Source organism: Ambystoma mexicanum, chromosome 3q (assembly GCF_040938575.1).
Source record: "Ambystoma mexicanum isolate Mex_15411 chromosome 3q, UKY_AmexF1_1, whole genome shotgun sequence".
NCBI classification, from domain to species: Eukaryota; Metazoa; Chordata; class Amphibia; order Caudata; family Ambystomatidae; genus Ambystoma; species Ambystoma mexicanum.
The window spans coordinates 159,529,770-159,555,235 of NC_090926.1; the positions used below are offsets into that span (position 1 = coordinate 159,529,770).

The 25,466-nt window shown below is 46.4% G+C and overlaps 1 protein-coding gene across 1 annotated transcript in view; it reads right to left on the reverse strand.

Annotated features, from left to right (window-relative positions):
• TFCP2 (transcription factor CP2) overlaps window positions 1–25,466 on the reverse strand; it is a 1,231,094-nt gene that overhangs the window by 1,035,503 nt on the left and 170,125 nt on the right. The window contains exon 3 of the mRNA XM_069653380.1: window positions 11,168–11,244. Within this exon, the coding sequence (XP_069509481.1) occupies window positions 11,168–11,244 (77 nt within the window). The remainder of the gene's footprint in view (window positions 1–11,167; window positions 11,245–25,466) is intronic.

Genomic DNA, 25,466 nt, shown 5'->3' on the forward strand with positions numbered 1-25,466 from the left:
TGAAAACATGGAGGGCAAAAAAACGGGTTATGCCTCAATGGGGATAATTGAATCACCAGCCACACTTAATAAGTTGGATAAACAATACAGCTCCTTTACTAGTGACCACTCTTCAATTCCAGTACTACAAACTGTAAAAACCCTGGGAGTCTACCTCGACTCGGACCGCTCAATGAACAGGCAGGTCAATGCCATTGCCTCTCCCTCTGCATATCATTCCAAACTCATCAATGCTGTAAAACCACATCTCTCAAAGCCTGTTTTACCATTGCAAGAGCAATATTCGGATCAGGATTAGACTATCGTAATGCCCTCTTCCTAGGGACTTCCGATAAAAACCTTTCCAAACTACAGACAGTCCAAAATAACGCCCTTAGGGCAGCCACTGGCATCTCCAAAAGGGAACACATCTGACACAAGAAAACAAGCCCATTGGCTTCCCATCAAAGAGGATAGCCTTTAAAGCCCTGGCCATAACACATGTTTCCACATCCAGGCACCCCAATACCTGGTGCAAAGGGTTGTTAAGCAAGAACCCACGAGACCCACCAGAACAGCCTATTCTAACAGGATATCCGTTGCTAAAACCAGGAGAGCGCGAGCAGGAGGATCCAGCTTTCCAGTACTGGCAGCAACACACTGGAATGCCCTCCCTCCACACGCTAGGAACACTCACCTGGCATTCAGGAAACTAAACAAAACACTGCTGTTCACCTGAGCCCTCCATCAGCTTGCCTGACTGATGCTCTCTATAACCACCAGCTATGGCATTCTCCTGTACCAGTTACTCCACTTGTAACTAAGGCAACACTGTTTTTCAAGCTCAATGTAACCAAGAGCGAATTATATCTGCGTAACTAAGATAAATGTGCATATAAGAAGCTTTGCAACAGCGCCTCGATGCCTGCGGGCTGTTCGTGCGCTTTACAAATACAAATAAATAAATGAAGCGGCTCAAAAGGAGCACCCATTAGATAGTGTAAAACCAAATTGAGATCCCAGTGGGACTTGGGAAGGAGACGGAGGATAAACATTAGTTAATCCTTTTAAGAATTGGATTACCAGAGGAATCTTAAAATAGGAGAGTTCCTCTGCAGTGTGCTTGAAGATGGATAGCGCTGCCAGATATACCTTGATTGTTCCAATCTGGAGCCCCAGATTTGCCAAGTGTACAAGAAAAAATAACACCATCAGTGTATTGCACGAGAAAGGGTCAACATTCTTATATCTACACCAGCTGCAGAAAATATTCCAGTAGCAACAATATAAAGATTTGGTTGCTGGTTTTCTGGCCAAAAGCAACACCTCCATTACGTCGTCTGGGAGGTCCCAATCCTTGTATCTCAGCCTCTCAGAAACCATGTGTGAAGGCTGGGAATCCTAATATTCGGATGGAGAACCCCGACCCTCCTCTCTCTCGAAGAGGTCCTCTCTTAGTGGAAGATGAATTGGAGGGCAGATGTCCAGAAGGTCCGGGTACCACGTCCTCCTGGCCCAATCCGGAGCAATTAGGATCCTGGATTTCCTGAACCTTTTCAACCTCCTTATTACGTGAGGAATGACGGGGACTGGAGGAAACGCGTAAAGAAGTCGAAAATTCCCAGTCCACAACTAACGCATCTCCTAGAGCTCCTCTGTGGGGAAATTCCCTTGAGCAGTACAGTTCGCACTTCCTGTTGGCACCGGTCGCAAACAGATACACTTGAGGGGTTCCCCAAAGGGTGAAGATCTCTTGAAGGACTGCCTGAGCTACTTCCCACTCGTGGGAGGCTGCTCTGCCTGTTCAGAGCGTCTGCCATTGTCCGCTTCTCTCTGGCTAGGTGAACCGCCGATAGAGATTCCTTCTTGTAATGCCCAGAACCATAACTGCATTGCCTCTCTGCACAGTGGTATTGTCCCTACTCCTTTTGTTGAGGTAGTTCATGGCCACTGTATTGTCCGTCATAATCAGGACATTCTTTCACCATACAGATGGCAGGAATGCCTTCAGCGCTAGTCCGATTGCCCTTAGCTATAAAAGGTTGATATGTAGTTTGAACTCGATAGAGACCATCGACCGCCGATTGTCAAATCATTGGTATGGTCTCCCCACCCCGTGAATGAGGCGTCCGTCACTACTGTTATCTCCGGCCATGGTTGCCAAAAAGGTTCGCCTTTCAAGATGTCTTCTACAGGCCCAGCACTGGAGATCCAGTGAGACGCTGTCTGGGAGATGTAGGAGATCTGACATATTTCCTGAGAATTGTGACCACTGGGTTCCGAGAGCCCATTGGAGAGATCTCATTCTCAGGCGAGCCTCTGGCGCCAGAAAGATTTATGATGCCATGAGGCCGAGCTACCTCAGAAAATCGGCCTGTAGATGTTGGGCATTCTGGAATCCATCCAGGACTGCTCCAATGAATAGGAGTCTTTGTGATAGTATCATGTGGGACTTCTTGAAGTTGAGGGAGAAGCCCAGCCTGTGTAGGGGGTGGCAAGTATAGCTGAGATGATCTAGGGCTTGTTCTGGGGAACTGGCCCTGATCAGCCAATCGTCCAGGTAGGGGTAGACAAGAATTCCCCCCCCCTCTCCTGAGACGCACTGCCACCACTAGCTTGGTGAAAACCCTTGGGGCGGAGGTTAGCCCAAATGACAGAACCCGAAACTGATCGTGAGACAGTTGCCAATGGCTAACCTCGGGTACTGTCTGTGCTTGTGATGGATCGGCACATGAAAGTAAGCATCCTGGAGGTCCAATGATGCAAACCAATCCTGAAGCTGGAGGGCCTGAAGGATCTGAAAAAGGGTTACCATATTGAACTTGTCCTTCCTGAGGAACTTGTTCAAGTCTCCTAAGTCCAAGATGGGCCTCACTCCTTCGTCCTTCTTTGGAATTAGACAATAAGGTGAGTACCAACCCTTGTTCCTCTCCACTACAGGTACAGGTTCCATAGCACCTTCCTCTAGAGCACCGATCCGGAATCTTCAAAGACGTGTCTCCCGGTGGATGACAGGTTTTTGCAGGAAATGAAGGCAGTAACCTTGGGCAACTGTTTCCAATGCTGAAGCCTCTGAAGTAATAGCCTGCCATTCTATCAAATGCTGTGACAACCCGCATCCTACTGCCGTCTTGTGATTTAAGACCTCAGAGAGGTTTTGGAGCGGCTGACTCAGAGGCTGAGGGTAAAGCAGCCCCTGCTGTTACCGTCTTAGTACCTCTACCCCGTCCACCACAGGGGAATAGTCCGACCTCTTTGAGCTGGCTGTCCTCAGCCTTAAATGCGGAATAATAGCAAAAGGACCTACCCCTCCAGGGCGCACCTGTGGGGCGGTTTGGAGTTTGCCGTATTGCAGCTCCAAGGGATTTGGCTGCCGCCTTGGAAGTTGGCATCTTCTCCAAACTGTCATCATTTTTATTCACAAATAGATGTGTGCCATCAAAGGGCATGTTGAGAAGCCTGGATTGTACGTCTGGGGCAAATCCTGCAGATGTGTGGTTGCAGATCACTGTACTAGCCGCCATTGCTCTGCTGATGCTAACAGAGTCAAGACCAGTCTGGAGGGATTCGTACACAGCATTCTTAACATCCTTGACAAGGTTTAAGAAACCGTCTCGTTCTTCCCCTTCGGGATTGTTGTCAGCCGCCATCGAAACAGTCCCAAAGGGTGTGGGTAAACTTTTCCAGCGTGCACGTCGCATTAGCAGATTTTAACACCACACTATGGCCGAGAAAACCTTCTTGGCCATGGCATCATATTTCTTGTCATCCCCGTCTTGTGGTATTATGGTATAGGCATTTTGTTTGCCAGAAGAGGTAGCTGCTGTAACACTTACATTGGACTCCGCAGGAGCTTAATGCCTGCTCAGCTAGAGGATGCGTTATCTAGGCTCTTATAGAACTACTGTAATTTCTATTTGTGGGAAAAAAACTGTAGTGCGGTGTGCCTTTGATAATTCCCTCACTTCTCACCTGTGCTTACGTTTTGTGGAGCTCTCCATCCTGTATTCTACAGGGGCGCGTTGGTTTGAAAACTTAACTTGAGAGGCTTGTCAGAACAATGACCTTGCCTCTTTTTAGAGTTATCTTGGGTGAGTTTTTGATGAAAAAAAAAATATATCAGATTCTGAGCATGCCCTACGTTGGAGAGATCTCCCTTTTTAAAATGTTCCTTTTATTTTGCAGGCTCTTGGTTCTCAGAAAAGGGTAGATTCTGTGGTATGGCTGCGACTATACTCGGTTTGTGAATGTACGGAGTAATAGCAGCCTTCAGAGTCGAGCGTGGTAACAACCAAGCGAAGAAAAACTTGCTGGGACTTCAGATAAGCAACATATGTAAAACTTCTTTCTCATGTCACAAGTTCATTCATTAACAAAAATACCTTTTGTTTTGCAGGTTTTCGGAAAGCTGTAGATGAAATATCTTCTGATGATGCGGAAACCGCTGAGGAAAACATTTGAATCAAGGCACTGAACGCAAACGAAGACTGCTGTGATGAAGCTGCTGCGGATGAACTTCTGACAGAAGATGCAGAGACTACGAAATAAACTGAGGAAACGCTTCGGAAATACTTCGGTTCGGTAAGTCTTTACAACTAAATCAATGGAATTCTGTTGATTTCTTGTGGAAATTAGTAGCTCTTAACTTTGTTTTTCTTTGACAGGTTCTGTCAGGAGATCGCTGGTAGCCTTACCCGCTGTCAGCGGAGAAGACTCGAAGCGAGCGCTCCAGTGGAGGCAGGGCTAAAGTAGCTCCCTCTTCAACATGTGTAGTATTTGCTGCGAGTTAGCAATGGACTTGGTGGCAGCCATGTTGTGTAGGAAAAACCAATGTAAGCGCTATGTGAGCCTATGGGTGCAATCCTATGAATGAGACAAATGCCATTCGTGCCAGCCTTGAAGCCACTGTTGACCCACTGACTGATATGAAGTACCTTGATTCCCTGGTATTTCTGAATGGTAACTGTGCTCTTTTGCTGGGATCATGACAGTTGTCTGTACTACCAGGCTTTCTGGTGTCAGATGTTTTGAAAGGTACAGGGGGGGTGGGGGAAGAAGTTGAAGCTATGTATTAGGCCGTTAGCCTTTTATTCACTGCCGCAAAAACCTCAGGTGTTTCCCAGATGGAAGTTACCCTCCTCTGTGGAGCCCTATGGAATGGGACAATAGGGTCTTCCTGTGGTCCTTTATCCAGTATGTCAGTTAAATCATCCTGTTCAAAAACCAGTGTGGGCCTGGACCATCGCATGTATTCCATTACTCTAGTCATGAGTTACCTTCAATGCCACTTGCCTCATGTAGGGAGTCCTGTAGGTTCTTTATCCAAGACTCTTCTGATAGAAGTTCCTCTGGAACAGAAGGTGTCCCATACTCTTTCCTCGTCAGATGAGTGTTCAGCATCCTCAAATTGAGGAAAGTTTTAAAATACTCGAACGAGGTTGGAGTACAAATCCTGTCACAAGAAGAATGTTCTATAGAGGTCATAATGGGAGCTGATAGTGTCGAAATAGTTGTGTAGACGTTGATGGCTTCGACAAAAGTGTCAACGGGTTTGAAGTTTTGCATGAAGTCTTCGACGACAACGTGAAGGCAATTGTCGTATACGGCGTCCAGGAAGTCGACACTCGAGTCGTCGATAGTTTTTCCTTCAATTTTGGCACCGAGGGCGTCGACGACTACGATTTTGTGTGTGTCACAGATGCTCACGTTTCAAGGGATTAGATTGCTCACGAGGAGTTTCCAGAGCTGGTGTCGAGGATTCCCGGCTTCTGTGCTGCCCAGGTATTTTGTCTGGGGTATCGTCTCTAGCTGTTTTTTAGGAGGGGTTGGGGGTAAAGCCGCATCCTCAAACACCTTCATCATACTCATTCTCAATTCCACCCATTGGGCTGGGGTACTAGGCTTTGAGGGGCAAACAACCCTTTTGGATGAACTGGATGAGGAAGTGGACGGCAATCTATGACTTTTTGCCATGCCTCGAGGATGAGGATGCAACCCACTTCTCGATCAGGAACGTTTATGTTTTTTATGACGGGGAGACTAAGGTCTTGACTCATCAGAAAATGTACGTTTGGACAGGGTAATAGATTTTAGAGGCCTACATCTCTTCAACATCCCTCTGCGCTCCCTCAAGGCTTGGCCGTCATCGACATGGATTTGTCGCACTCCAAAAGCGGATGTTCTGCCCCTAGACACCACAGGCAGATCCTGTGCAGGTCCGTCATGGACATTTAAGCACAACAGTCGTGGCACTTTCTAAAACTGGACCGAGGAGTCGCCTGAGCCGATGAAGCCATCACATCGATAACTTGAAGAATTCTCTCAGGAAACTCGATATATTCGAAGAACCACATGAAAGCAAGCATTGTTACCGAAGCTATGAAGTACGGAAAAACGGAACTGAGCAATGGGCGCTGCGCATGCTACTTATACCAGTGATGACATCGACATCAGTACGCAGACCTCCAAGGGAAATCGACTCAATCAGGCATTGATGCGCAGCGCCCTGTACTAGGGGAAAAAAATGTTCCGAAGCAGCAAGCTGGATTATTAGGAAATATCCAAGATAAAGAATACGTGGGAGTACACAATCCATTTGAAGAAAGGCGTTTACAGGTGTCAGTTTTACAAAGCAGATACTGACTGAATAATTACAATGCAGGAGATCGGAGTCCTTATCTGAAGCTGTAATGTAATACTTTTTGCAAAACCCATGTTATTTAACCAAGGCACAAAACCTGCTCTCTCTGCTAGCCACTAGCTAGTGATAATTGACTCTTGGTAAATAAGAAAAGGTGTGCTCTGTTTATGTGTAGAATTGAGGTGGCAAGTGGCCATGGTTGGCTAGTAGCTTGTTGTTAACCCCGATTTAACAAGCTGCAGATGATTGCTCTGAAGCACAGCTTAGATAGAAGACTGCAGTAGGAAGGCACTGTTCCTCTGATGCAATATCAGGATGGATGACATTTGAAATGTAAACTAGATTTTACTAAGAGCAACTGATCAATACTGGATGATTACATGAATAACACCCCTAGTTAGCCTGGCAAGGAGAACATACAACCACTGTGGTAATCTGAACCACGAGACAGACAAGGTGATATAATGCTGATAGGTTTTAGTCTCTCTTGATATTGATATTTTATTTCAATCGCGCTTGTACACAAGTGTTTCAGAGTGCGACAAGGCAAGGGCAGGGAACAGGGGAGAACAAAACAGCAATCTTACTAGGCCCAGTGACATTGAGAAAGTGCAAGTGTGTGAGAGGGTAAAAGTGCATGGAAGGGGTGAGACGCGGAAAGCGCGAAGCAAAGGAGAAACAGATAAATAATAACACAAATAATAAAGGCAACAAACAGTGGTAGTGCAACCAGCAATTTGCAAGTGCTAGGTTTAAGGCAGCAGGCAGGGCAGGTCTGATAAGTATAGGAGGAAAAAGGGGGGGCTGTATGGGTACAGATACAGACTCCAGTGCAAGAGGTGGCCCGGAGACAGTGCAGGAGGGTGAGCAGGTACCTGGGCCCGGAGGACAGAGGGTGGCCAGATGCACGGTGCCAAGAGAGAACAGATCAGCATGGAAGAGGGGGGGGCGAAGAAGAAGAAAATAGGAAGGTCTTGAGGTGCTTCCAGAACCAGAGATGGTCCTCCTCAAGTTTTAGAGTGGCAGGGAGGCTGGTCCAGAGGGACGTCCCAGCCGAAGAAAGATCTACCCCCAGCTTGTTTCTTTGAAAAACGACTGACCCTGAGGGAGTTAGAGGAGCGAAGAGCTCGAGAGGGGAGGTATTTGCAGAGGGATAACTGAAGGTATTTTGGACCCAGGCCCCAGAAAGCCTGGGGACACAAAAAGACAATCTTTCCCTAAACCTGTGATACTAAGCCCTAATTTAGGTAAATGAAGGTCAAAAAGGGTGTTCCTCAGACTGTCGAGATGGCTAAACATCAATATAGTCCTCGGCCCAGAAATCCTGTCCTAACCGACTTTCTCTCCCTACTCCTCAAAAGAAAACATAAAACCACCAATACCTACTCGTCCAATGGAAGGAATGGATGCTGGCTTCTGATGTCCCCCGCCTGTGCCCCCCCAACTCCACCCACATCTGGTTCGCAATCATAGGCCCTTGCCTAGCTTCTGTGGTGGGCTGAAGGTAGGGCACAATCAAACTTGCCTGTTCAAGTCCAATTGTCTAAAAAAAAAAAAAAAAAAGAAGAGCCTCTCAACTAGCCCTATTGCTCTGATGGGGTAACCGATCTAAGAAAGTAAATACCAAAAGGTGCTTGTCAGGACTTGCATAACAATACTGTCCTCTGTCAAACCTAAACTACCTAACTGGCCCTACCACTCTACAGAAAACAAACACAAGGAATACAGATGAATACTCTGATTTAGTTGGTTGGTGCTGGACCCCCCTATCACTAAACTTGTTTCGAAACGTACTTCTCAGGTTTCTAGGCTTTTGCTTCTCGTCACAGTCCCAACAAAAATGTAAATAGCCTTGTCTAAAAGGTGAAACTATTCCTCTTGACTGGTTTCCCTGCTGGTCTTTATAATCCACAGAAAAGTATCTAAAATGTTCCTTTTAGACCTTCGTGGACCTTAAGTCACAACAGTTCGCAAAAATTGTTTACTCTGAATAAAGAAGGCGGATTGCTGGGCCTTTCTATATACTCGGCAACCTTTAGAAGTCTACTTACCCCTTGTTTCATTAGGTTTTGTAGAGTTGAAGGGAAATTTGGAAGCCCATTTGGCTCTCCACTACCTCTACCTCTCACCCATTTACATGTCCCACGTACCACCCACAGTAGAGCAGGCACTTATCGTCTGGGATGCCAATCCCTCCTGCACGCATGCTAACCCAGGCTCACCACAAAGTCGCAGAGCCAGCCCCTTTGACCTCCCCCCCCCCCTACCTTTCTTCAAATATTTGCTTCCATCTGGTATCTTCCCAACCTGTTTTAAGGTGGTCACAGTCAAAACTGCTGTAGCCCCAAGCAACCCAGTGAACTCTCACAATCGGCCTCACTCTCTTTACACACTATTCCAAAGTTCTCAAACTTGCAGTAGTCACTCAATGCAATGCCTGCGGGCTAGCAACAATCTGGGTCTCTACCCAACACTTCACAAGACTGTGCTTACTCTCAACCTCCATCACACAAAACATTTTAGCAGTCAGAGCATGGTTCTCACTTGAGAGGCCACCTACCTGGATTATCACCCCTTATCCACTTCCTGGAACAATAAGGCCTCGTTTACTACCTTAATTCCGGTATGTGTCCGGTAATGGTCAGTCAATGGATCTGTTTGTCTTCACACACCACGCTTCAAGAAACTCATCTCCTCTATATTTGCATAGTCTCCATTTGCCAATGATACTAAAGTCTTGGTGGTTTCCTTCTCACCCGAACCGTTGTTGCAAATCAGTAAGACTATCTGCTATCAGTCACTGGATTATGCTGCACTGACTCATGTTTAACTCCTCTAAGGTAATTTTACTCCTGGATTCCAAGCCCTTTAGCTCCACCACCTACACATCCATGCCACTGGGCCTCCTTAGCCCATAGTTCCCCAACAGCAACCTTTAGCATCAGCATTTCATGATCTCCACTTCTGCGTCTTATCCTCAACTTGCATAAAAGCTGACTTATTACACGGTTGACCAATTCCTCATCACTCAGGACCTCAGCAGGTGGGATTACTGCTGCAGCATACCAATGGTACTAATTCATCTTTCCTCCGCTCAACAAGTAACCGTATACTGCCATCCGTACCCTCTACAACTTCCCACAATGCTTGTGCGTCAACTTCACGTGAGGGTGCCAGTCGATGCAATAATTGATCCCGCTTGGATTTTCTTTTTGTGTTTGAATCAACCCATGAGCTATCCCCTCATCTGCCTGGCTAAATCCAACTCTTCATACTCTCCCTTCTCCTTGCCCCCCCAAACTACCGCCACCCCAAGCAGCAAACATTAGGCCCATATTAAGCTATCCTGAACCTAACCATCCTGGTCCACCACCCTCTGCTGTCTCAGGCTTTTGCTCTTTCCCCATTACTGGAGCTACCTACCACTGAAATTATGAAGATTTCAATGGTGGTTTTAAAAAGGCTGGCCCAGGAGCGAGCCCCAGAGACTTATAGGTCTGCTAGCCTGCAGCCCACAGTGATCACCAAGAATCATCACAACCAGATTTCATAACTATAAATAGATCTGAAATTACCCAAGTAGTTTTTTTTTTTTTAAATGCTGTATGCTGTCCCCATTTCCAGCTTCTTCACCGCTATACATTTACTTTGCAAAGGTATGCAAGGCACAGAGAAATGGGGCTACTGGAGCCATCAAAATACCTTTCATGCTGTGCTACTTGGATAAGCACTTTATTTTTCAAAAGTAAAGTAGTCTCAAAACCCTACCTAAAGAACAAACATTCCTTCCTGAACCAATACCTGACTTGCTAAATATTTCAGTTGTACTCTTGACTTTAAATGCATGAATGGCTTCAGAGAGCTAGTACCCCAAAAAGAACACTGAATATAAAGTATAAAACGTTTGAAGTTACCATAATAGCACATCTTTCACTGGCATACTCATAGCTGGTGGGTAGAGGATGGTAGCAAACCTCGTCAGGTGCACCTTGCTAAGGGGTTCAATGCTGCAATCAAGTCTACCTCCTCATAAGGATTGTGGAGGGGGTGGAGGTGCATAATTGTCATCGGAACCGTCTCAGAATCTTTCTACCAGGCAAACAAAGAAGGGTTCCCTCGCCAAGGGGATGGCAGGGCAGTTGGCGCTTGTTCATAACCTTCACTAATAGAGAGACTAGTTTAAGCACTGTTCATTGGAATTTCCCTTACAGAGGTTGAAGGCACAGAGGGAGTGGGGCGGAAGGGTGGAATGAAGGGGTAAGTGTTTAAATGAAGATAAGTATGTTCTTACAAAAATGGTTCGAGGGGTTAAACTAGGACGAACAAAAGGAAAGGAGAAAATGACACTGAAACATGCCAACTTTACGCCTAACACGTGGCTAGTTTGGAGTACAATCATTGTCACATGTAACTGACCTACATATTACTTGTATATTTTGCTCTGGGCACCTCTAGCTCGTACTTGAGTTTAAAACCATTATAGTAAATAAAAACAAAATATTTGTGTCCAAAATTAATTTGTCAGCAGTGGAAAAACTTCTCACCTACCTTGACTAATTTCCCAGTAATTTCAGGCAGCTCTCCTATTTTCCTATTATCTAGCATCCTGATTTCATAGGACTGCCCTGTAAAATATACACCACAAGAAGAACATGTTATAGTAATGATAAATTCAAAAAACGTTCCTCTTGGTCAGTCATTAGCAATGCTGCAAAGTAATATATAGAGCCATCAGGATTTTTAACCAAATACATAATGTCAAGTAAAATATATAGATAATACAAGTCTTTCGAACATTAAGAAGTAAGAGCAATTAACTAATGTTGGGAATTACAGATCTGTAAACCAACGCATTACTTTTATTGTGAATTAACAATAACGCAAATATAAAGGAGGTGGGACAATAACACAAGCCAAAACGGACGGGTTTGCCAATGCTGACTTCAGTGAAGGACACAGAGTGCTTACAAATCGAGTGGATGAAAGCAGACCGAATGAAGACATTACAACTGTAGCGTGTTTACAGCTCCAATTAGGTCTTAACTCTCAGAAGACCGCTTTCAAAAAACAGTGGCATGCACTTAGAATGCAAAGTTTAATGGTAAACCTTGATTAAAGCAAGCTCAAAGAGCTACCATGAGGAGGCGTTTTGGGCGGGAAAATGCAGGAGCTGGGTGGGAATGGTCATGGGGATTAGCATGGCCATGGGCAGTCAAATGGGCTGCGTGTCCCTACACATGCCATTTCTCCATATCTGTACTCTAATAAAATAGATTTGGCTTCTATGTGGCGAAAGCACCAGCTAAAAGCCCAAACGAAAAATATCTTTTCTGGTAACTTGTATTTACAATTCATACTTGCATGCATCTAGTAATTCATGTAAATTAAAGTTCCTCTTCAGATCAGGGATTCATAGTAGTGCTTCATCCTTTGGGGTTACAAGTGTTTTCACCCATGAGTTTTTCCATTCCCAAATGATTCCATTAACCCACCCCTACAAAAAAAAACATTCACATATGATCTGATTTCCTCTAGGTTTTTTTTTATTTTTTTTTTTAATTCTATATTGTAGTTGAATTTCTTGGTGCTGAATAGTCCACACTCAAAAAGATCTGCAGTGAATATTCTGTAATGAAATCTGTGTGTACCTCCCGTGGCACTGCTCTGCGGGTACCATTCAAACTTTCATGATGCTCCGAGGGTGGAAATAAGATATTTGCCATCTTTTATGGGGAGTATTTCCAGTTTAGGGAGTAAAAGTACCTGGTATGTCGCATATCTGTAATAAGCCGATTAGATCACCTGACCTTGCACTACGTTGCCATTATTTCTCTTAACAAATACCTTTTGATGGCTATACCCATCAAGGAAACCCAAAGCTAGTAAAGGCCCTGATGCTCGTATTAAGGCAGTAATGCACAGCCCTACAAAAAAGGTGGTACTGGATAACCGGTTCCTCAGCAAAGAGGAAGCGTAAATGCAGAAAATGTGTAATATGCAGTATTGCAAACATCTGCTCTTACCAGATGAACTTTGAAGAGATTTCACCGTTTTTTATTGGGTAGGGGGAGCCAGCTCGTCATACCCCCCTTACCTCTACCTTACTCTTCCACCCTAGGACTCCCCATTTTACTACCCCTTAACAAATAAAAATGCCACGGAAAATGCTGTAAATGTGTTTTCACCAAATGCAGTGAGTCGATTTCAGTAAGTTGGGATCGGGGACCCTTACCAGCATGATCATGCCTAGACATGCAGAACAGACTATATCCTAAAGCAACCAAAGTCTGCAGGTAGCCATGGGACAAACGCTAAGAGGGCAATTCCAATGAAATCCAAGCACATTTAAGCTAGGTCAGCAGTATCTAAAAGGCAGGGGATATTAACAAGGGTTACATTTTTGGTCTTAAAAGAATAAAAGAATTGATGGAATCGAATACGATTAAATGTATTTGATGGAATCACATAGATCCAATTTGCAAATGACTAGCTAAGCATAAAGTCACTCCCCCCTCAGTTCTCCAAATACAGAGCACAATTTCGTATAGAGTCAATTATCGCTAGCCAATGGCTAGTGGAGTGCACAAATTCAGGTCTGTTAACCCACATTGCTTGCATCCAATACTTTTGTCCGGACGATGGCACACCAAGCCATATTTTCTATAATGCAGATTATTCGAAGCATCACCATTGACAAAGCCACGAGATGGGCATTAGTTGAAGAAAATGCCTGCACTCCCTTATTCAATAGCCTTGGTTGGATCACACCACTACCATGGTGTACAATCATTCAACTACAAGTAGGAGTGCCAAACCCTCAGGTGACGAATGGCTGATCTGTGAATTCGATACTAGCAGAGGTAGCGTAACAGCCACTTCAGTATGGGTTCAGTGATAATTGCCACAGCAGAGTTAATGGGCAGATTTGCAGAGAGGACATGGGCAGAGGTGGATTTAAACAAAACAAAAAGGTAGGGCGTGGCTAGGCAGCCATGGACTAGGCTGCATTTCCTGGGAGCTCCGTGATCCGTAAGCTGATCCGAGGAAGCGCGTGCAGCTCAAAAGCAGATTCCAGCGTTAAAAGGTCACCAGAATAATAGGAACATGAGGACCAGAACCTGCGTACCCGCTGGAAGATCGAAGCAGCATAGCAAATGTTATGATACTTTTTATCCCCGGTCGGATGCGTGACACTGACAAAGATGGCGGCGACCTTAAACAAAGGGATCCTTTGAAGTAAGAACCGTGGAAGCGGAGTGCGCCGCCGAAGAAAAGGAAGCCGGCGCATCGCTGCAGGAGTGCCCGACAGCTAAGTAGCATCAAGACATTGTGCAATATACAGTGAGTGAAACAGAACAAAGCAACCCTTAACAATGAGTTGGAAGCCTCAGTTGCACGGGATTGCCTTGGGGGCACCAAAGTGGACGACAAACTTCCCCACCGAACAAACGCGCTGGGGGTGGAAGATGGCCCGACAGCAGGGGCTGCCACAATAACCTCTGTAATCCAGGAGGAACAGAGGAAGACTAGTGGCTGGCAAATCCAAGGATGCAGGGGAAGTAAACGCAGCAAACGCACGTATATAACGAAGAGAGACGCGCATAGAAACACCAGCTGAATCCAGACCAACAGCGTTTTAAAGGAAGGGACAATGCCACGAAACCATTGAAATTGCGAATAGCCCCCAAGAACAGACAAATGCGGAAGTACAACACAGCCCTGATGCAGCAGATTGAATATGGCGCGTTGCTGTAATATCCCCCTAGGGGTTAAAGTACATTATAACAAAGGTGGGAAAAAAGGAGTGTGGTCCATAAAGAACTTACATCAAGATAAGGCGCATTGATAACATGCCACAGTATAGGGCAAGCGGATAGCCAACTGAGCCCCTGACAGGAGCGACCGAGTGATCAGCCTGAAGCAGCAAAAGGCAACTACTAGACGGTGGCGGCAAATTAAGTGGCTGAAATACTAATGAGAGATACACGGAGCGAAGCTGAAGAGACACAGAAAACCCAAAGCGTGCAGCACAACAGTGTACTGCAAGCGGCCCCACAACAGCTATAAGATAACCCAACCTGCGACTAGCCTGCCAAACAAGGACAGACTGGCGTCACGGCCGAACAGAGTCAGGGTACATGATACGAATATTAGCAGACAGCAGCCTGAAGTGAGGTCACAGACCACATGAGCAGGGGTCCACGAATGAGAAGAGCTAAAGCCAAGAAGCGGTCTGCTGAAATGCCTTAGCTCATCCGAGCGAATCAAGAGCACACAGACAAAGCACAAAACGTGATCCCAATGGGTAATGGACCCACATACCAGGCAAAAGCGAAGTAGGAAGCCTCATCACTAGGAACCCCACATAGGGAAAGGCTAAGCTGCGGACCACCACAGGAACCAATACGCCAAGGCACACAGGGACACCCAAGCAATGGCTCTAAAAGGGAGCAAAGGCAAAGGAAAACAGCCAACAATGGACATATTCACCATAGCGCAGCAGCCCCCCCTTTCCCCCAACTTCGCCAGCATAGGCCATGACCATGACACAGGATGATGTGACCTCGCCAAGGGACTATCAACAGACCCTCGCAGCCAGCACGGAACTAAAATCCTTGTGGGGGACGGCAATGGCTTAGCTGAAAGCGGCACTGGAATTCAAGATGGACGCAGTGGGGGTAGATGTCAACTTACTAAGACAAGACGTGAGGGCTTTGGCAGACCAGACAAGTGGCTTGGAGCGTGCCATTAAGACAAATACGGATGCTAGTGCCACCAATGCAAAAGAGGTTCATTTACTGAAACAACAAGTGGCCAATCAGGAAAACCGAGCAGTAGAAGCGGAAAGACGTGCAAGACGCAGTAACATACAAGTGGTGGGCCTACCGGAAGGAGAAGGCGGCTTGGACCCCACGGATTATGTTGAGAATATGATACTCCAGGAAATAGGAGCTAGCAAACTCTCAGGGGTTCGCGATTGAACGAGCGCACAGTGCCCAAACAAGAAGACCTCAACCAGGGGCTCCGCCCGTGCTATCATTGCAAAGATATTGAACTATAGAGATTGAGAAAAGATCCTAGAATTTTTTCGTAAAGGCGGAACAATAACCAGAGCGTCAGCAACGACCACAGCTTACACCATGCTATTACAGAGACAACGATAGAGTTATGTGGCAGTAAAAAGAAGATTGCGCAAAGCCGGAATCAAATATATGATCCTGTACCCGGAAAAGCTAAAGGTCTTGCACAAAGGCAAAGCATACTTTGAGACCCCGGAGGAAGCGGCAAGCTGGCTGGATACACAGTGGTGCCCGGAGACGGAGGATGACCAGGAGCGAGATGAACAGGCTAAGTGAGCCGACATTATGCTGGTTATTGATGGGGGCAAACAATATTATAGCTGAAACGGTGAAGGGATTGTTAAGGCTAGGTTATGGAAGCATGGAACTACCTGACATATGCACTCGCCAAGTGGACTTTTTGGACTGGAATATAGTGGCAAGTAAATTAGATATGTAAGGTACAGCGCGCCGATTTATAGTTCTAAGGGAGCCACAGGATACAAGCGTCCTATCCCAGGTGCGCCAATAGGGCAGCATCTCCCCACTGGGCCCCAAGTACAGGCAACGTCGAGAAAAGAGCTAGATGTGGAGGAGCCTGAGATCCAGGGATGGAGCTAGGCAACAGTTGGGAGGGGGGGTGCGAGTGTGGGAAGTTGGGGGCTGAGAAGGGGGGAGGGATGAAAGTTGTGGGAGTTGTAGTGTGGAATTGTGGCGGTAGTATAGACTGGGGAACAAGCTTATTCATAAGAGCGCTGGTGCAAATAACCAGAGGAGAAACACAATGGGAGGGCGAGACATGGCTGGAGGATGGGGGACCTTAAGGTAATCTCTTGGAATGTCAGGGGGCTCAATAGCCATCTAAAAAGGAACAAGGTCATGCTGTATTTAAAGATAGAAAGTAGACATTGCACCAATACAGGAGACCCACCTTACAAAAGAAAAGCTAGAGATGATCCAGAAGAAATGGAAGGGGACGCAACATACCAGGAGGGGTGATCACTTGGGTGGCACCGCACGTCCCTTTCCAATTGCTGCATTCTACCATAGAAGAGGAGGGGAGGATGGTGGCAATACGGGGCTAGTAGAAAACAAAGAAATAAGCATAATAAACGCGTGTGCCCCGAATCAAGACACAGGGACATACTTTAAGGCCCTATATGATAAAATGTACCTGCACCTGGGAGAAGCGGTGATTTCAACTGTACGTTAGACCCGAGGATAGATAGGTCAGACAAAAAAACTAGACAGACCCACCACTGCGGCGAGAGCCTTACAAACCATGCTGAGGCTAGAAGTTATATGGAGAGCACACCACCCGCAAGATACACACTACTCGCATTACTCTTCCCCGCAGAACCTGCACACAAGGATAGACTACATGTTTGCTATGCAGGAGGTCACAGCGAAAATAACAGACAGAATACAAAGCGAGGGTCCTATCAGACCACTCGCCACTGGTTTTGATATGGCAATACCGACCCCCAAGGGCCAGGATCCCAACGTGGCGGCTCAGAGCGGAAGCACTAAAGGATACAGTATTCAGAGAGGACCTGAGAGAAGAAATTGTAAGCTACTTCGAGATCAATACTGGGAGTCGGCAGGCACACTGTGGGAAGCATTCAAGGTGGTAGTAAGATGGTAGTAAGAGGGATAGCCATAGCCAACTACAAAGGGCTGCAAGGAGGTATAATTAGGGATCTACAAACAGACCGAATTAGAGACGGCACTAAATAATGGTAGTAGCACCAAGGAGGAAATGGAAACCGTAAAACAATTGCAACAGAGATGCTCAAGTCATTGGGAGAGATTATGTAATTTAAACTATAAAAAATATGTAGAGAGAGCATGCAGGGGGAGACAGACCCGGGAGGATGCTAGCATGGTTGTATAAAAATGAGACCCCACAGACTACCGATCAGAACAATAGAGAAAGACGGGCAAATAATAGATACCCAGGAGGGCGTAAATAGGATGTTTTTTAAAATATAAACAATTGTATGTGGACGAAAAGGGGGGTAACTGCACGGAGATGGACACATTGGAGGTCATAGGCTTGCCACAAATAAGCACAAACGAGAGAGAACAAGACGCCCCTATCACGCTAGAGGAACTAAAAGTGATAGTGGTCCAACTACCCACCAGTAAGACTCCAGGAGCGGACGGACTCCCCAGCAAATTCTATAAAATGTACAGAAATGAGGTGCTCCTCCCACCCCCCGCTGATGGCGATGCTGCAAGAAGCATTCAAGATACCTGAATCCCTAAGAGAAGCAATAATCGTACCACTCCCCAAACCCAATAAGCCAAGCAAAGATTGCGGATCATACAGACCGCTGTCGATGCTGAACCAAGACAGCAAAATCCTCACAGCGGTGCTGGCAAACAGGATGAAACGGGTCATAGGCAAACTGATACACCCTGACCAGACATGTCCCGTATAACAGCATATCCCACAATCTTAGATGCCTCCATTGGGTCATGGAGCACGTGAAAGGAGACACGAGCGAGATAGCAATTGCGTCGCTTGATGCAATAAAAGCTATTGACTCAGTCAAGTGGCCTTGGCTGAGCGCAGCCCTGACTCACTATGGGATAGGGCCGGGATACCTAAAATGGGTTAAATTACTGTATGGTGCACAGCTGGCTAGAATCAAGACAGGTGCCGTCATCTCTGAAAGATGGCAAATAATCAGAGGCACTAGACAAGGATGCCCGTGGTCCCCGATGTTGTATATTTTGGCGCTAGAAACCCTAGCGATATACTTGAGGCAGCAGTATGGGGTAATAGGGGTCAGCATCAAGGAGGAACAGCACTTCGTTTCGCTGTACGCTGATGACATGCTGCTGTACCTACGATATCCTGGAGGAGAACCTCCAGTTTATCCTGGAAATTATGGAGCGCTTCGCGCTACGATCAGGCATTACTGTAAATCCTAAAAAGTCATGCATATTCCCGCTTGGGAGGTATATAGGGATCCCGAGAGATCAATTGCCAGTATTACCCATACCGTGGGAGGTAAACACGTTCAGATACCTAGGGACGGATATTTACCACACGGTGGAAGCAGAACATCAGAACAACAATGATAAGGCGATAAAGAATATTGACAACAGCATGTTTTGGCCGAAGCTCCCTTTAGCCATGATGGGAAGGGGGGCATTGTTAAAAATGGCAGTACTGCCGAAATTACTACATTTTTTGAGGAACATACCATATCTGATACCAAGGTGTTTTTTTTGTCAAGCTACAGAGTGCATGCAGGGAATTTCTATGGCATGGGACCAGAAACAGAATCGCCCTTTGGAAGTTGCAGAATATGCATGACAAAGGGGGCATAAAACTGCTTAACTATGAGATATATTACCTGGCCAGTCAACTAGAATACGTGGTCAAATGGTTGTCGGAAGACCATACTTCAGAGTCAAGATTATTTAGGCACGAGTGCAATCCATTCTATCTTAAGGAAGTGATATGGCTATCTAAACCACAGATGAAGAGGCGCCCAGAGATGATGAAACTGGGATGGGAATTATGGCATAAAGCTCGTCAGGCTATGGAGAACCCAACCCCATGCTCTCTGCAATTGCTGTTAGTGGCATTGACGATGGGAGATGGGCAATTACTGAAGACGATACGAAAACACTGGGAACCGGTGGGGGTTGCAACAGTTGGAGACATATGGCAGGAGGGGGAGATAAAAGAATTCGGGAAGCTGGTGGAGGAAACCGGGCTACACGCTGGGCAATATATTGCATATAACAGAATAGTACGGCGGATCAAAGAAACATGGTCCGAAATAACGCTAGCAGAGCAGCCTGACATAGCAATAGAAATATACGACATAGCGGAAGGGGGTATGAGATCTCCAGACTATATGAGCTATTGATGTCCAGAGTGGGGAAAAGAAGGGTTCTAGGTCAAATGTTCAAATGCAAAGGATTGAATGACCAAAGGGTTGAGTCAAAAGGACCAAAAACCAAAGGGTCGATATTTTTTCTTTTTTGGGGGGGATGGAGGGGGGGCCTCGTTTTGGGTGCAAAAAACACTTTACTAAACGAAAACCCAGAAAAAAGAAAATTTAAAAAAATGTGAACCTTAGGTTTTCGGTCCTATTACCTCGACCCTTTGGTCATTCCATCCTTTTGGCGTCGAACCTTTGACCGGACACCGGAAAGAAGTGGCACAATTAAGACAGGACTGGGAAGAAGTCTGGGCTCCCATGAGCGATGGAGTGTGGGAAAGGGCTCAGGAGTACCATAAGAAAATGTCGAAACGCGAGGTTACAGCAGATACAACTATATGTAACCCACGGGGGAAATATGACCCCCAAGAGAATAGCCAAACTCCCGAACAAAGACCAACAAACATGCCCCAAGTGTGGGAAGGAAAATGCCGGGATAGTACATATGTTTTGGGCATGCCCAGAAATTGGGAAGTTCTGGGCGGAAATCACTAATCGATTAGATGAGACAGGGGTCAAGATAAATATAGAATCGGTGTGGGCATTCATGATAGGAGGGTTCCCTAGATCACACCAACTGAAACATGTAAGCAAGCTCCAGGACTTGGTATACATACTAACCAAGCACAGAATTGCCATGGGATGGAAGGCATGCAACAGACCAAGAATAGAAGTCTGGTGGAAAGACCTTCAGAAAGGGGCAGAAGCGGAAACAGCAGTATGGCAGGAGGTGGGTAATAATGGTGGTGAGGAAGAGGCAATAACCCTGATGGCATGGAGACAACTAGTGGCCACACTGTATGGGCCACTCAAGACAGTTCAGAGCAGGACCGACGAGAATGCAGGAGAAGAAATAGTTGAGGACCGTGAAGTGGAGTAGGCTCGAGTTGGGGGGAGGGTAAGAGGCGGGCAGCAGGCGCAAAATGATAAACGCAAATTGGATATTATTAAATGCTCTGCAAGTTGTTTGTTGAAATTAATAAAATTTATTAAAAAATGTAAAATAAAATGTAAAAAATCAGTGTTGCTCGTCTGAAACATGCCACATCTCTCTGTGCCACAGAGAATAAATTCATCACGAACGGACACTAAAACATTTTAAGTACACATCAATGACCCCATGAAAGTGAAGCGGGGCAAAGACCTAAGGTGATGGATGTGCACAAGAAAAGCCAATACCTTTAGGAGTCTCTCGTTGTTCCTTCACTGAAAAGATTTGCATGACGTATATCCAACACCTAGCACCATCGTATTTTATGCATATTTGTAATACACTTAAAACTACTGGCCGCATACTAGATTTCTTCGAATAACCAACAAAGTATATTTGACCTACATACTTTGGTGTTCACAATTGGCAGACGTCCTAGAATTAGATTGGTCGTCAATAAATAAAAGACTCACGCAACTCATGTACTCAGACTAGTCCAAGCAAAGCATAAGAGCCACATTGCCTTATTCATTTATTGTATTTATTTATTGGGTATTTATGAAGCGCCTATACGGCAAATGGTGTTTCAAGGTGCCACAGGCAGGTGGGGGGACGGAGGGGGCAGGGAAGAAACAATAACAGTCCTACTAAGCTTTGTGTCATTCAGATTGTACAACTGCAGTAACAAGAAGTGCGGGGTGGGGGTGGTTTGGATGATGTTGGTCGAGGTGGAAGGGAGGTGCACGGCAAGTGGAAGTAAACCAGTGCGGGGGAGGGGGGAGAGAAGAGGGTCTCTGGGGCTAGGCAGGTGCTAAGGGGAGATGGGCAAGTGCCAGGAGATGCAGGGAGTGGAGACCACATGCTAAATGCGAGGATGGGGTGGACCAGGCTCAGGAGGCAATGGGCCCGACAGGGCTAGTTCAGGTTAGTGGAGGGGGTGCGGGGAGGGACAAATCAGGAAGAAAATGTGCTGGGGTAGACTTGGAGGACCTGGTGCCCTGCAGGACTCTGAAGGGACCAGGCAGCCAGTCCATGTGGCAGAGGGGTGGCATTAGTAGGGGGAGGGGGAAGGAACAAAGAAGAGAAAGGGAGGGCTTTGAGAAGCTTCTTGAATTTAAGGAGATCCAGCTCAAGTCCCAGAAGGGAGGAGGAGAAGAGAGAGAGAAGAGAGAGAGAGGAGAAAGAGGAGGGAGAGAGGAGAGAGAGGAGGGAGAGAGGAGAGAGAGGAGGGAGAGAGTAGGGAGAGGGAGAGAGGAGGGAGAGGGAGAGAGAAGAGGGAGAGGGAGAGAGAGAGAGAGAAAGGAGAGAGACAGGGAGGAGGAGAGGGAGATGGAGGAGGAGAGGGAGAGGGAGGAGGAGAGGGAGAGGGAGGAGGAGAGGGAGGAGAGGGAGAGGGAGAGGGAGGAGAGGGAGGAGGAGAGGGAGAGGGAGAGGGGAGGGAGGAGAGGGAGGAGGAGAGGGAGATGGAGGAGGAGAGGGAGGAGGAGATGGAGGAGGAGAGGGAGGAGGAGAGGGAGAGGGAGAGGGAGGAGGAGAGGGAGAGACTCCCCCCCCACTCTCTGCTTAGAGAAGCATCTGATCGGCAGAGAGTTGGAGCTAGAAGACCGAAGGGCTCTAGCAGGGAGGTGTTTAGGGAGAGAGTTTGATATAGCGGGACCCCTGGCCTCAAAAAAGCCTTGTGGACGAAGCAGAGGGTCTTGAACTTCATCCTCGCAGCCACTGGGAGCCAGTGGACAGATTTTAGAGTCGGGAAACATGCTGTGCTCCATACCCCTAATTCAGTTTAGAAGGGTGTTCCCAAGAAGTGTGCTGGGTGCTGCATCCCTACGACTGCTGGATAGAAACACGATTTGAAGTAAAGGGAGACCAGTATCCCTGTGAGCCAGAAAATACTGATCCACTATAGTGTATGCCTTCCCTATAGCTTACATTTATATTGTTCAGAGAAAAGGAAAGACGTTTTGTTTGTAGAGAAACCCCTGAAACCTACAGGAGTTTATCCTATTAGCCCTCCATAGAAGAATAAAAGTCTTAAAATAGATCTAATGTGTCAAGTTCTGTTGATCCACCACTGGGCAAGCCACTGGAATGTATACCTTGCAAGCAGCTGCTTATGTAAACTACACCACGCAAACGCTTTGCATTGCTAAATCCAGCACTGAGTTAGCAAAAAATATTTCACCCTTGCTATTAACATAACGATTAAATGCTATTTTAGAGCTACCCAAACGGATAACTAAATGTCCCACCATAACAGGGCTACACATTTCCCTCTATCATCTGGCTCTTGGCCCCGTCATTCACAGCTTTCGTTATCCCTTTCCAATCATATTTCTTGATCTCGGTTGAGTGCTACGCAGCTCCAGTTCTGGAGATGCACGCTGCGCCAAATTAGTCGAAATTCAGGGCTTCATTGCAAATGCACATTTTGCAATAAGGATTCACGCTTTACCCCTGGTTATGTAACATCTTCAAATGTGTAATTCTCCACTTGATGAGCTCATTTTTAAACAAAATAAAAAAAAGGTATTTGCAAAGACAAGAGTTTAGCCGATGGCCGTTACAAATTGAATTTTACATGTATAAGCTTACACTTTTGAGGCCCCCCCCATAAAGAACAAGTCCATCTCAAATACCATGCAAGCTGAAACATGTTTCGCTCCTGTGAAGGAGTTGGCACTCCTTCACCATCCTTTTCCCCTCACTCTCTGGCCGGCCTCCTTTGGCCCTTCTCATCACCCCACCTGCGAGGCTAAGAAACCCGGGGTCATCTTTGACTCTGCACTTTCCTTCTCTGCCCACATCTTGGAGGGCTCAAAAGTCAAACTTCTTACTTACTGCACCTGCTCAGAGTTACTCTTCCTTTCCTCTCCTTCCCCCAGAAGCTCATGGTCTCCCAAGCTCTGGTTCTTTCTAGGTTGGACTACTGTAACAGCCTCTTTCTAAATCTACCTGCCTCTACTCTCCGCCCTCTGCAACTAATCCAGAGCAGGACTGCAAGACTTGTCCTTGGCCTCAGGCCCTGGGATCGACTCTCCAGCTCTGAAATCTCTCCATTGGCTCCCAGTAGATGCAAGGATTACATTGAAAACCCTCTGCCTTGTCCAAAAGGCTTTCTGGGGCCTGGGTCCAAAATACCTTCAGCTATCCCTCTGCAAATGCCTCCCTTCTCGAGCTCTTCGCGCCCATCTTTTTCAAAGAAACGAGCTAGGGGGTAGATCTCCGTTTTTGGCTGGGGCCTCCTTCTGGAACAGCCTCCCTGCCAATCTAAAATTTGAGGAGAACCATCTCCGGTTCCAGCAGTACCTCAAGACCTTCCTCTTTGCTTCTGCCTTCGCTCTCCCGCTTCCCTGCTGATCTGTTCTCTTGGCACCGTGCACCTGGCCACCCTCTGTCCTCCGAGCCAAGGTACCTGCTCACCGTGCCACACTCCCACACTGCCTCCGTGCCACCCCTTACACTGGGGTCTGTATCTGTACCCATACAGCCACCCCCTTTTTTCGTCCTGCACTTATTAGACCTACCCCATCTGCTGCCTCAAACCCAGCAGTAGCCAATTGCTGGCTGCACTACCACTGTTTGTTGCCTTTATTATTTATTATTAATCTGTTTCTCCTTTGCTCCACACTTTCCACTTCTCCTCCCTTGCCTTGTCGCGCTCTGAAACACTTGTGTACGAGCGCAATAGAAATAAAATAATATCTCAAAAACAGCGGCCCACCATACAACGTCTGGGAAAGGTTAGCCTCTATTGACTGATTAAACTAACATTTTACATAGATGGGTGTGGAGCGAAGCCAGCACCTTAACACAGAGGTTCATAAAACACTTTTGCTCCATGTACCATCCGGCTCAGCATAAAAGAAATATCAAAATAATCCTTCAAGCCCCAATAAGAGTGCCACTAATGCGGTTCTACAGAAGCGTGTAACCCCGAACAATGTGTTCACTTCAGTGCCACAAATCAGAAACAATACAGACATACGTGATAGACGCGACCATGGGCAGGAGCAAGCTTTTACATCTTAATAAACAATTTACAGCAAGTTAAAATGAATATGCTTTACCAAGATCCAGAACAGGCGTAATATAAAGCCCACCGGCCAGCCCCTGAATCCTGTACCTTATGTCCCCCATTACATTGTTTTCAACACAAGGTCAATTTTACCATAGCTGTAAATCACCACCAGATAGCTCTGTTGCCTAAAGCACAAAGCGTATGGGATACATTACTCGCCGTAATCTTATTTCTGATGCTTGCATCTGCTTAGATTCACATGCTGTGCATAGGCCGACATCTAGTGGAAGTTGCGGAGTAAACAGTAATACTATCCCTAGTGTGACGTCCACTGTACCTATGATCCCTCACACGTTTAGGACCCTCAGATTGTATTTTTTCTGACATGAGGTAGCATGAGGAGTAGCGCGAGTACAGAGTTTCCAAGCAGATAGATAAGACTACAAGCATCCATGCACCTTCTCTCAGAGGGGAGGAAGGGCAGGCACATGTGAATCTAAGCAGTTACAAGCATCAGAAATACGATTACGGTGAGTAATGCATCCCTTCTGAGGCTTGTGGAATCTGCTTAGATCACATGCTGTGCATAGATTAGCGAGCAGTGTTAGAAGGAGGTTGGATGTGAGAAGGGTCATGAGCAAACAAATGTCTTAGAACCGCTTGTCCCACTTGAGTATGTGTCTTGGAATGATTGTCAATGCAGTAGTGCTGAGTAAAAGTGTGAATAGAGCTCCATGTAGCTGCTTTGCAAATGGTGTCAAGGGGTACATTTGCAATGAAAGCCAGGGTGGCCCCAGCACCTCTAGTGGAGTGGGCCATTGGCGTAAAATGCAGTGTCTTTTCTGAAAGGGAGTAGCACAGCTGGATAAATTTA